A 12987-nucleotide genomic window follows, 5' to 3' on the forward strand; every position below is an offset into this window, starting at 1 on the left:
AACCTGGTTAAACAGTGAACTAGGCATGCACTTTAACATTGATGGTTATGAGATTCTGTGAACACAAAAATTCACTAGTTCTACAATCAAGAACTTTAAAATTCATGGATCTGGTAGAGTTCAAAACTGATCAAGTTTTGTACAAAGAAAGCAATAAATTATTACCAGGTAACATCCAGAAAATGTTCAGTGTGACATTGAGTGGGTATGAGTTTAGAAGAAAGTTAAATTTCAAGATGCCTAAACTGTGTACAACTCTAAAAGGCATCTGTGGATTAAAGAGGTGGAACAGATTAAGGACTCAGATAAAACAATCATCAAATGTAAGTCAACTTATAAAAAGATATAAGGGATTGTTACTTGACAAGTACAGCAGTTTATCTTAGCGATGATTTGCTTGTTTAATAGAGAACACTGCATTAAAAGCACAAGTTTTTTTCACAATCTCCTGTGCAAATTCAAATTGCTGATGTTAAATGAGGAGCTTTTGTCACCGAGTGTTTGAGGGGTATGAGTTAATATGTTGGTTTTTTTTTTTAACTTCTTCTAATTCCTTTTGGACATACAAATCTGGATAAAGTGGGATGTGTTTCATTATTCTCTTGTGTTTTCGTTTTACAAATTAATTTCTCTTTTCCTTCTTTCTTTTTTATTTATTTGTATGTTCGAAATAAAGATTCATTCAATTAATTAATTGATTAATTGATTAATTGATTCATTTATTCATTCATTCATTCATTCATTCATTCATTCATTCATTCATTCATTCATTTTCATATTTGGGTCTATGAAAAAAGCGCGGCCAGACTGACCCGGATGTACATGTTCTGTACCTTCCGGTTAAAATACGAACGATGCAGCGCCGCGGCTGTCATTCACTGTAACGTGGTACGAATTATGTTTGATTCTTTCGCATTGCCTTTTTACTTCGGCTCTGTTCCTTTCGAAGACAAGTGCTGCTAATCGTTGAAATCCTAGGGAGAAGTCTGAAGTGCAACTATGAATGTCAGCGAGCTAACTTTAGCTAAGTGCTTCGCTAGCAGCCGGCTAGCATAACAGACCTAAAATAAGCACAGGGTCACACTGATCCGAGCTGAGGAGTGGGGATTTGTTGTGTTTTCTACAGGGTTTTTTGTTCCTCTTTGTTCTTTCAGCCTATTAGCGAGATAAAGTCATGTTCACCCCACCAAAGGAGGGGATGCCCAGTATGATCGACAGGGCGTTGAGGCTGAGGAGGGAGGAGCAGGCTCGACAGGTGGTCCTCGCCTGGGCTGTTCTCAACGTGTCTCTGGCAGGAATGATTTATACTGAAATGTAAGTGCAAACAGTGACATTCATGGGTTGCCTCCCAACTCCCTGTATGCGTTATACCGAAGTCTGTTTGTCTTCTCTTTCTCTTGTCAGGTCAGGGAAACTGTTGAGCCGATACTACAACATTACCTACTGGCCTATCTGGTACATTGGTGAGTTCCTACTAAAGTGGTGCTCAATCCAAAGATATGAAACATTGGATGTGTGTACTTAATAGTACATTAGGAGTACTGAAAAGTCCTCACCAGTACAAATAGGGTGGGGAACATTGCACCTAAGCTTTAATCTTGAACCTAAATATATCTCAAATTTCAATTCAACAACAGTAATTTACCATGTGAGGAATTGGAAAAAGAAAAATGCGCTACTTTAGTCGGTCTCTAAGATTTTTCATACCCAACTGTAATGTTGTTTTTCTTCTCTCTTTCCTAGAACTGGCATTGGCCTCTCTTTTCAGCCTCAATGCTCTTTTTGACTTCTGGAAGTATTTTAAATACACCATGGCTCCCTCCACCATCGCTGTGTCCCCTGAGCAACATCGCCTTTTAGGTCTAACAAACACCAGTAAGGCCCTGATTTCTGAAGACACGAAGCTGTATTCTCCTCAAGTTTTTGTTTTGTTTTTGTAACATGGATTTGTGTCATTAAGAATCGTGACGTGTTAATTGTTGTCCATCTCTCTGCAGGTATTCAAGCCTCTCCACCCAACAAGCCAGAAAAAAAGGAGACGCCAGCTCCCACCCAATCATCTCCACTGCAGGGCCAAAGCGTCCTGAGCTTCAGCCCGTCTCGGCCGGCAACCACCAGCCCCAAATTCTCCCCGAGCTGTGTCCCTGGCTACAGTCCTCCTTTAAGCAACCCAGCCACCCCTAATAGTGCAGGGGGGCCCTTTTCCCCCACAGTGGCCTTTGGAAAGGTGTGTTTTGGTTTTTTTTTGTTACGAGTCTAATAATAAAAACTAAATGCCCATTGACCATATTCAATATTCTATCCGTTCTATTGTCTCTGTCTCAGGTATTGAACTACAGCCCCTCCTCTGGCTCCTCGCCCTATCAGAACACTATGGGGTCAGCAGAAGGCTCCAGCCTCAGGGCTCGGTACCGCACCTCCCCTTCAGTGTTCAATTCACCAGGAAGCAAAGAGGATTACATGGAAGATCTGAAAAGTCTGGAGAGGTTTTTACGTTCAGAGGAGGAGAAGAGTCACCGCAGCCAGCTTGGTAGGTACCTGTGGGAATTCTTCCAGTCTTGCAAAGGGATCGTGGAAACAAACGGATACGGATGGAAAAGTGTGGTTAAGCCTTTGCTAATGTAATGTCTTGCCTTGTAATTCTGCAGGCAGTCCAGAGTCGGTGTCCCCAAACCACAGTCCAACATTTTGGAACTACAACCGTTCAGTGGGAGACTACGCCCAAACCTTGAGGAAGTTCTTGTACCAACCTGCATGCCGCTCTCAGGCACCGTCTGCCCACAAGGATGAAACAGACCTGGGTTCCAAACAGGCTGCCGAGGAGGTCTGTGGATAGTGTGTTTGTATCCTGAATGGTGTCTTCAATCCACCGCAGAACTATACTCAACACCTCAACAACACGTTTTTCTTTTCATCTGCTTATTTTGTAGGTTTGGGCCAGAATCACCACCAGTCGCACTGCAGTGGATCGTATTGACAGCTGGACAGCCAAACTTAGGAATGTAAGAAATTGTGTTACTCACGTCTCTACGATGAGATGAATCACACAGAATTTCCTTTAGCTGTTCAAGGTCAAACATTGAGATGAAACTGTGTTTTGTCATCCAAAGATTTTCCTTGTCGTTTTAACCAAATGTGGTCATTTCAATTTGTCCGTGTCTGTAGTGGATCAGTGACACCATCCTGGTCCGATTGGTGAAGGAAATTGACTCTGTCAACAGTCAGCTGAGGAGGATGGGCTGCCCAGAGCTGCAGATAGGAGGTAGATCTGAGAAAATTGTATATTGAGTATGTAAAAGGAAGTTATTCAACCATATCAGGCATTCAGTAAATCTGCTTTTGGAAGCTGTATAATTTAGATATTCAGCCATTATTATAAATGCGTGGTTTCAGTTTAATCATAAAAGTTTCTTAACTACAGTGTCGTCTGTTGTCTTTATTGCAGAGGCCAGCATCAGCAGTCTGAAGCAGGCAGCAGTCATGAAGGCCTCGTCAATCCCCACCATGAACTCTATTGTCCAATATCTGGACGTCACTCCAAACCAGGAATATCTCGTGGACCGGATAAAGGGTAGGTCCGGCAAGACAGCTAGGGACTTGTCAGTACTGATTGGGACTAAGAGGAGCGAACAATGATCGCTTCTTAAAATGTATTTTATATTTGTTTTTGTGTCCATTAGAGCTGGCTCACAGTGGCTGCATGAGCTCCTTCCGCTGGAACGGTGGAGGTGATGTGAAGAACAGGAAGTGGGACACGGACTTGCCCACTGACTGCGCCGTGAGTGACAGAATTGTGGCTTCCAGTGCAGCTCTGACCCAGTCGTATCCGACTTCCACCTGAAATCTGGAATCAATCTGTCGACCCTCTAGATCCTCATGCATGTGTTTTGCACATACTTGGACTCCAGGCTGCCCCCACACCCGAAGTACCCGGATGGGAAAACCTTTACCTCACAGCACTTCAGGCACACGCCGGACAAGCCCGGTAAGTGCACGTGCATACAATCCTGACGGGGAAATGTAGTCGTTTGTTCCTTTCATGGTGTCTCAGACTAAGTTGACGTCACAGTAGAAAAAATAAGAAATCTGATTTTATTTTTGGGCTTATATATAAGCCATGTCTTTTGTTGGTTTTGTTTGCTTTTTTTCATTTTTTGAAAAGCAATTGCATTTTTTGTTTTCCTTCAGTTTCAGGCCACTTTCATGTGTCACCCTAAAGCTGATACATGGCCAGAGAGCAGTAACATCGGTCTAAGGCGATGGTCACACTGCGGGTCTTGCTGATCAATTTAGATTTCTTAGCATGATCGTTCATATTACATTTTGAATGCAGCCTTGGATATGGGTCTTGCGAGTAAAAGAAACCGGAATTGGAGCACATTTATCTAGCCTAAATGAACACGTCTAATTTCATCCGAATTTTGTTTTCTATACATGAGACAGTGACATAATGTCTGTAAAAGATTGGATGTTCTGAGATCAAATTTGACCTATTGATGAAACTCCACATCCATTCTTACCTCCTGTACAAAGGAAACGGCCACTGCTCCTCAAATGACCCCCCTGAAAATGTGTCTTCTCTATTATCTTAACCACCTCAGTTCCTTTAAAGAAAAAATCTGTATTATGAATGTAGTTTCTTGTGTTTCTTTAACTCTCCCAGATGTGACCAAGGAGAACCTCTTCTGCATTCACCAAAGCAGCACCACTCCCCCTCACTACCAGCTTATATACCAAGGACACATTTACAGCCTTCCCAAGGTAACCGCTCAATGGTCTATATTGAATAGTGTTGTAAAAAACTTGTGTATGCAATATAGTTTTATCGGAGCATTATTACAGCAAAACACAATATTTGACAGGGAAAATAAAATGAGTTCCCTTCAACTACATATTGTTAAAAGCACCAACTTTGATTCTGTTTACATTTTCTTGCCATTATTGTTTCTCATACATGTGGTTATATGATCAAAACTCAACTAAAGTTCCATGGAGAGCTTCCTATCAACTGGTGTTCCTCATAACTGTGATCCCGTCATATAAATGATACTACCAGAGAAACACAAACCTTTAGATCGGATATATTGAGGCCACCGTGCTTGGTTGTAACAGTTTTTTTGACCTCCATTACAGGGTAGGAACAATTTGTTCCACACGGTCCTCATGTTCCTCTATGTCATTAAGACCAAGGAGTCGGGGATGCTGGGGTGAGTGAAAACCTATAAAATCTCAAATGAACTCAAATAAGTCTTCAGTGCATGTTGCTATTAGGGAGTATCATGACATATTGATTAATTCTCAAGCGCTGATTGGATATTGATTCAAAGAGTATTTGACCTTGCTTCTTCTGCTGCGCAAAACTAAAACTGTTGTATGTATTTTCTATAGGAGGGTGAATCTGGGCCTCTCTGGTGTGAACATCCTTTGGATATTTGAAGACTGATGCTTCCTCTTGGAAGCAGCTGAGAGTGGATATTTGTTCCTTTTTAACAGTGTTGTGAAAGCTGTCGGTTGGAATATTGTATGAACCTTAGGATTGCTCTTTCAGGATCATATTGGAGGGGGGGGGGGGGAGACTTCATATTGAATTTTCACAACAGTTGCACAGTTTTGGACATGTTCTCCATTTTGATGCACAAATTGTCAACTTGATGTATTTTCACCTGCGTTTTGGAGACACACTTCTGTTTCTTTACGGAGTGCTAATGATACGATAAAAGGAGACTTTGTGTTCATTTGAGAATGTTTATTTGTAAATACTACACCTCAGATTTATCTTACATGGGGTAAAGGGCTCAGAGCCATCTGCTTGAATGTAAATACAGCATGGTTGACTCACTTGTATCAGCAGCTGTTTTACAAATGAATGCCTGCATTAAGGATACACGTGGCATGTGCTCCAATTATGTGAATAAAATGGAGATTGCAGCAATACTGAATAAGGTATTGAAGTATTCTTTACTACTCAAGCACAATGCTTTGCAAAGTGTTGTACAATACACGATAAATGATGGTGAACAAAGAAAGGGCCTTTCGATCACAAATGCCTGTTTTTGTTTTTTGTGACTGAAGAATTTGATGTTGGCTTTCTTGTCTTCTTATTTCTGCCATTTGTTACTGTTCAGATATTTTCATTTACATGTTTTCTTGTTTTTGTATAGTTCGATTTGGGAAATGTCTCAAGAGGATTAGAAATTAAATACAGATTTTACAAAGAAATGACTGACGTTGGTTCATTCCTTTTGTGAATATTAGATACAATCCACTTGGTGGCAGTATTGTTCATTTGAAGGGATTTGACCTTACTCCTGTACCCATTTTCTCCTGATGTACCAGCATGTGTGATTTAACATGATGCAGAGACCTGGGATGATCTTTCAATTGCTGCATTTAAGCTGGGGACAAATGTGTTTAATTATTAACAGTATTTTCACTATATATATATATATATATATATATATATATATATATATATATATATATATGTACTAAAAACAAGTAACTGGCTCTCATGGTTTGTGGGAGAATTGGTGAGTTTAACACAATATCGTCTGATCTTTACCTCTGATGTTAATTATATAGTTCGGAGTATGACAGTGATTGATATCAGAGCCGTGTGTACGTGTTAAACGTGCCTGTGTTCAGAACAAAGCATTATCTGGCAAATATCACGTTTGTTTTGTAGTTTAGTGTCGTCCTCTTTAGTAATAAACTCCATCTCCCGCAATGAGCCGGGCCGTGTGGCTTTTCTGGCTGGGGAATGTAGTTCTAATGGCTGATAGAACTGTATGTAAAGCCACGAGAAGTTGATTATGGTGGGTGATTTTATTTAATATTTTTGCAAAAAAAAAAGTATTGTCAAAGATCATACTGGTAGTCACAAGTTTTTTATTGGTTTAATTATTTTTTTTAATAAAACGTAAGCGAAACTACAATAACCATGATGCTTTGCGCCGGCGTCGCTCCGCCGCTAACATCCGCTTGACTCGCTATCAGTGCTGGAAAAAGGACTTTGAGAAACTGCAGCGATGTCAGTCCAGGTTGTGGCAGCGAAAATGGCAGAGGTCGAACTCAAAGACGTCCCCACCGGCAAAGAGTTGTCGGCCGAATCCCCGGTGTCACCGACGTCGGAGGGCAAAAACATCCCCAGAAGCGACCCGCACGAGGCCGGTTCCTCCGCCGCTACGTCCCCCGCCGCGGAGCCGTCCGCGAAAGCCGGGGAAGGCAGCCTGGGCTTGCTCACCCCGATGCCCGCAAAGATGCCCCAGGCGTCGGCTATGAAGCGTACGGAGGCGCAGCAGAACGGCGGGGAGGCGTTCGTGAACCGGGACGGCACTGTGGCCGAGGCTCCGCGGATGAAGAAGGTGAGAGATAGATTAGACAAGCGCGTGTTCTTGCTCGGTTTGTGCGCGCCGCGGTGTGTCGCTCACTGTTATTACGGGACCACCGCGGAGGAGCTCGCCGCAACGAGACCTGGCATTGTGTGGCGATGCTAACGAGCTAGCTGGTCTCCCGGAGCTGATTCAGCGGTGTCACTTCACGCTTTTTAATGATGGAGTCCGGCTCTAATGACACCGTGGAGGCTGTAATGAGAGCCTCTGACACGAGGAGCCTCATCATTTTGGCTGACATTTAGCTGAAATCTCCAGGACACGATGATACGACGTGGGGTGCTAAAAAAATAAGGGAAAACAAAAGCACCCAACTATCCTCACAAGTTTTTTTTTTCTTTTTCGCTGAGAGCAGTTGTTTTAGAGAGAAGAGACTGTTCATACAGAATTGGCTCTATATTTTTGTGGTTTGTGGACGTCTGCGTTGTAGTGCGCAACAAAACAAGAGTGCGTCATATGGCACCGCACTACTCAATCACGGCTGAACGCTGGAGTCTCTATCAAGAGTTTCTGTGTTTGTCAACATTAACAATTGAAAAGAAATGTAGTTGCTTTAAGTTTGGACACGTGGTTCCCTTCAACAACTCCCAGTTCCTGCCTCCTCATGCAGATACTGTCTCGTTTAAGTGGGTTTTGACCCATGCTTGACCTCAGGGTCAGTGCAGTGAAAACACAGTTCATTGCTTAGAATACATGCCTTGGTAAATTTAGTCAAGAGTTAAGCAGTCCTACTAAACATGTGTGACCCAACTTAGACATAGCAGTAATCCATGACCCGTGGTCATTCATGTCACCTAGTTTTTCCTACAATCCTGATTTAGCTCTGGGAACACCTAGAGTTGATACTTTGGCAAAGGGAATCCCGGCTCTCCTGGATTATTGTTGAGGTTAAACTGACCTGGGTTATCCACAATCCACAAACTGTACAGTTCTTGTTTAAATCTTATCTCTTTAAGATCTTGATTATGGCAGAGATGGGTATGAGGGCAATGTTCAAGGAGAAAGAAGCCTTTTTTGATAAGAAATCTCGGAAAGAAAATTCCCAACTTTTATCAACAGCTGGTACTTTGTAATTCCTTGTAGCACTTAATCAGTGTTGATAATTCTAGGATTAGATTTGAAGTACAATTAATGGTTTTGAGAAGCGTGTTCAGTTTTTGCTCAAAAATCCTAAGTTAGATTTGATTTCAGCTCCAAATATTGTCTTGGAAGTAGCAAAAGTTTGGTAGTTACTCTGGAGCGCCTAAGGGTGGAGTGACATTTTGAGACCGAATAAATAGGATGGGATGCACTTGTTACCCACAACGTTGTCCATGCGTCAACCCGGTTGGGCTGCCCTTAAGGAAAGGCCCTTTAGGCGAGACCTGGATTACAACCGTGAGAGCCTTGACTTTACACTAATGGCAGTGTAGAGCAGATGGGCTCGTGTGCCTCAGACTGTCAAATCAAACAAACATATGGAAGTCGACCAGCAGTCCGGCGAACGGGACCGACAGGGCGACTCGCATCTGGGGGACAACCCAAAGCCAGATCAACCGGACAGCAACAGCCACATCTGGATTATTGAGGAGATCCATTTCACATATTTGACGATGGTACCAAGAGATTTCCCATTTTCTAAAACGCTGTAGGTTTGTTTTAATCTTGTGTCAATAACTCACAAAAGTTTAAAGCGTAGTATCTCTGAAAAAGTTTTCGTTGAATGGGTCGTAATGAAGAAAATGTATTTGTAAAGTAATTTTTGTGTTTGTTTTCCAAATTTTTAAAATTTTAAAAAAAATCAAATGTGTAGTTTTAGTTTTCGGAACATGCAGACTGATAATATTTGAATGCCAGTTAGGTCACTGCGGTTGGATGCAACAATTGAAGTGATCATGTAGTTGGGTATTTGAGTCACTTGGAGCCATGTATTTTAATTTGAAAGAGATTACACTCCACAGTTGAGAGGACATCTCTGAACTGTCAGGGTCTTTTATTTTCATGTGAAGCGGCAATCTTAAGTAATGGATATCAGTCGGGGATAATACAGTGATGCTAAAATCTGTCCACCATGGCAATTTAAATATATCATTGTAGCTGCATTGTCTTTATCAACTACTTTAATATGTGCGTAATTGTCCCGGGTGACAGGGTTGCTTGCAATCTATTTATAGACGAGGATGCATTGTGTTTTTTTAATGCCTCTGCATTACAGATATGTACACTGCAGTCTGAGCTTTAAGCATCTGCCGAGTTGTGCTTGTCCAGTGCAGTAAAGGCTAAGCGATGCATTGGAGCTGATGATGCGAGCAGACTGTGTTGACTGACTGACTGACTGACTGACTGCATGACTGGATGACTGGTTTGCTTTTAATCCTCGCCTTTATCATGTCGCCACATGCAGAGATTAAAAGGCCACCTCTCTGTTGTAGGTGAGCCCAGATGTAAGGTTTATTTATTTAATTTTTTCCCCCTTTTTAAGGGAGTGATGAGTTTTATTGTAACTGGCTTGAATACCCAGCCAGTATGAGAAGGTGAAGAACAAACTCTGGTTCTCTCACGGTCACTCTCTTTGTTTTTGGCTGAGATCTTTCTGGTTCCCATCATGATCAGTGGGGTTCTCCTGCTGGATTGCATATGCTGATGTCTCATTACAGATGATTCACCTGTTTTTTTTTTGTTTTTTTTACAAAGACCATCAGGGGTGCTCCCTAAACCTATTCTCCAGTCGGTATTTGACAGTGATCGCTCTCTGCCTGACAGCCCATCCCTTCCTGATGTAACGTTATGTCACCCGGTAAGCTGGTGTTCCTGGTACTGCGCGCTAGTTAACAGGCTTACAAGGACCTATGGCTGCTTTGCCCAGGAGAAGTACAGTCTGCAAATGTTTTTCATTGAAAAGAAGTGAGATAAGTGTCTATGTGCTCTTTATGTTGGCTCATGTAGATTGTATTATGATGTTCCAGTGGGGGCCAGTCTTCATGGTCATAAATTCCGGCTTTGCACCTTTTGGCCTTGCAACTCGTCAACAACTTTAATTTCGGGTTTTCCAACCTGTTGAAAGCCTTTCTGACGCGTATTAATGTCTCGATGTTGACTTCAAGCATTGGGTTAACACTGTTCTTCCTATTTCTCTTCAACTTATTCCAAACTTTTCAAGGGCATCCTGGAAAAAAGTTACCACTCTGTGGTTTATCATAATGGTCATCATGTCACAAGGTCATCCACCATCTTCTTAGTCCCACGACTGTCCGCTGACCACAAAGGCGAGTGTGTCATGTCCTTTCATTTATGATTCACGTCTGCGACGGAGCTGGTCTGCGTACGAGAGCGCGGGCAGGGCCCCGCGGTGATCACATGGACTCCTGCAGGGATTCTGTCGTCTTTCATTGCAGTCAAAATGTTGCTACATACTAATCCGTCTTCACGAAATGGATTTATTGAATAACTTTGAGTGTTGACGACAGTTTGAGTAAATACTGGGGGGATGGGGGGGGGGGGGTAAATTTTGTAAATCAAAATCAACTTTTTGTGTTTTTAAATGATTACTCATAAGAATTTGATTATTTAAGTAAACATGGATGCACAATACGTATACTTGCATTGGACAGCTGTTCTTGAGCCATCACAGGTGTGATTTCAACATAAACCTCACACCTTGAGCTGGTCGATGAGCTGTTTTTCAATTCAAATGTTTGCGGTTCGATCTCCCACCTCGCCATGTCCGTATACTGCAGTGTCCTTTGCACGCCGTTGCTTCCACCTTGCACAGCAGCAGCCCCCAATTTCGTGAGTGAAGGGGTAAGTGTGAGTGCTGGAGCTATAAAATGTACTGTCAAAGTGTATTTCAATGACGTTTTACCACATCAATCATGGGGTCGTACCTTTTAAGACCTACTAAAACATTTACACATCCGTTTACGATGCATGTGTGTGGATATGGGGAAAGAATGTGTAACTTCGGTGTGAAGTTTGAAGAGGGCTTTGAAGAGGAGAGGCAGAGAAAGGGAGGACTGGTTACAAAGCCACTCCGTTTTGAGGCTTCCCCTTCCTTTTCCATGGATGTTGGCCTCAAAGGAGGAATGAACTGCTTTGCTGACAGATTGTCATAATCCCAAACCCTCAACATGTGGAAATCACTCTGGGTGATGTGGAGTTCATCATTTCTCCATCGCAAACAATATCTCTGAATCGTCTCCTTTAAATGAGAAATGACTGTTTGTGGATACCGAGTTAAGTTTCTCCTGGGAGCAGAAAGACGGGTTGTGGCTCTGGCCGGATAATTTAGCACAACAAATAGCGAGACACAGAAACTGAAGGGAACAAGTCTTGGCTGTGATCAGTGAGAGCTTCCTGAAAGATTGAACTGGGGCGAACCTGAGCCACCCCTTCGTATAATAATATAATGCCCTTGCTAATGATATTGTAGGCTTTGTCGAGCATGTAATGAAAATGTGAGGAATGGGGCGGTGGTGAACAGTTTCTGCATGTTTGTTTTAGTACATATCTTGTAAATGATTAATCTATTAGACGCGAGTCGGCCTGGCCTGGATTTGGAATAACAAAGAGCGGTATGCCTTCAATACCTGGGAACTCGACGAGCAGAACAGGAAATGCATCTGAAAATAAATGCCAATTGGAACTGGATGGTGCTGTTGTGCAATTTGGCATGTCCTGGCTGCCTCTGCCAGTCGCAGGAGAGAGTGTATATTTGGCTAGGCTTGGCCTCAGTGCACTTAGCCAAGGTTTATCACTCTTGTTAATGACCGACGAGTGAAGCCCTGGTTTTATCTGCTCTTTCTCTTGTGTTCCTGAAATTACCACGTCACAACACTTTTATTGATATTTTTGCATCAGCCACTTTACCCAGAATAAACCCACATGCCATCTGTCTGAATTACAAACTACACGCACCCCAGGACTTCCTCTATTGTTTTTATTGTTTTGTTTTGGAGTGCTCACCGGGATTTCTCACAGTCTCGTTGTGTTCCTGTGCCGTGAGAGCTCTTGTCTGCCTTGCTCGCGGCGTAAATCTGCACACGGCGTGCCAGATCACACCTTCCTAACCATCTTTATCCGTACCACTCAGGGAATGGACTGCGAGTACTTTACACCAGTTCCAGTTTCTCTCACCCCGATAGTGATGTCTTCGTCACGGTCCAGAAGGGTCTTGCAGGCGCCTGCTCTGCAATAGGGGCTGCATCCATAATTAAGAGGATATAATGAGAATAGATCTTCACCCTCAAAATCAAAAGGCATCAGATTCTTCCAGTGGTTGTCAATTCTTCACCATTAAGCCAAGTGCCATCAAAAATAGTATCAATGCTTTTCACAGTAATAATTGGTAGGCTTAAAGTGTGGCTTTGTCAACAACACTAAGCTGTCGCTTGATCCCTACTTTCCCTAAAGTTCAGTTCTCCCATAATTAATCATGTTACCTTTACGATGCAAATGAATGAACTGACTTGCATTGTGCGTCACGAAACACACCCAAATGTCACTCCCAATAACTGTTTTCTGGCCGGGCTGTAAATTCAGGTCAGCTATCGTATCAATAAATTCTCTAACCAGAACATGTTTGAAGGTCAAAGCGGTTTATAAATGTCAGTGAGCTGCA

At 42.5% G+C, this 12987-nt stretch overlaps 2 protein-coding genes across 2 annotated transcripts in view; both read left to right on the forward strand.

The window, feature by feature from the left end:
* Nucleotides 1-850: 850 nt before the first annotated feature.
* Nucleotides 851-6107, forward strand: tmem209 (transmembrane protein 209). The gene is made up of 15 exons (XM_080518039.1): nt 851-888; nt 1155-1314; nt 1405-1463; nt 1744-1875; nt 1998-2227; nt 2326-2530; nt 2649-2824; nt 2931-3002; nt 3166-3262; nt 3446-3571; nt 3681-3778; nt 3871-3985; nt 4664-4761; nt 5134-5207; nt 5389-6107. Exons 2-15 carry the CDS (start codon nt 1175-1177, stop codon nt 5441-5443), a joined length of 1677 nt encoding a protein of 558 aa, XP_080374165.1. The 5' UTR covers nt 851-888; nt 1155-1174; the 3' UTR covers nt 5444-6107.
* A 921-nt stretch (nt 6108-7028) lies between these two features.
* The window catches only part of ahcyl2b (adenosylhomocysteinase like 2b), a gene marked incomplete at its 5' end in the record, with an annotated part of 36650 nt that continues 30691 nt past the window's right edge, over nt 7029-12987 (forward strand). Inside the window, one exon of the mRNA XM_080518635.1 lies at nt 7029-7364. Within this exon, the coding sequence (XP_080374761.1) occupies nt 7029-7364 (336 nt within the window). The remainder of the gene's footprint in view (nt 7365-12987) is intronic.

This window comes from Blennius ocellaris (assembly GCF_963422515.1).
Source record: "Blennius ocellaris genome assembly, chromosome: 22".
Taxonomy (NCBI): domain Eukaryota; kingdom Metazoa; phylum Chordata; class Actinopteri; order Blenniiformes; family Blenniidae; genus Blennius; species Blennius ocellaris.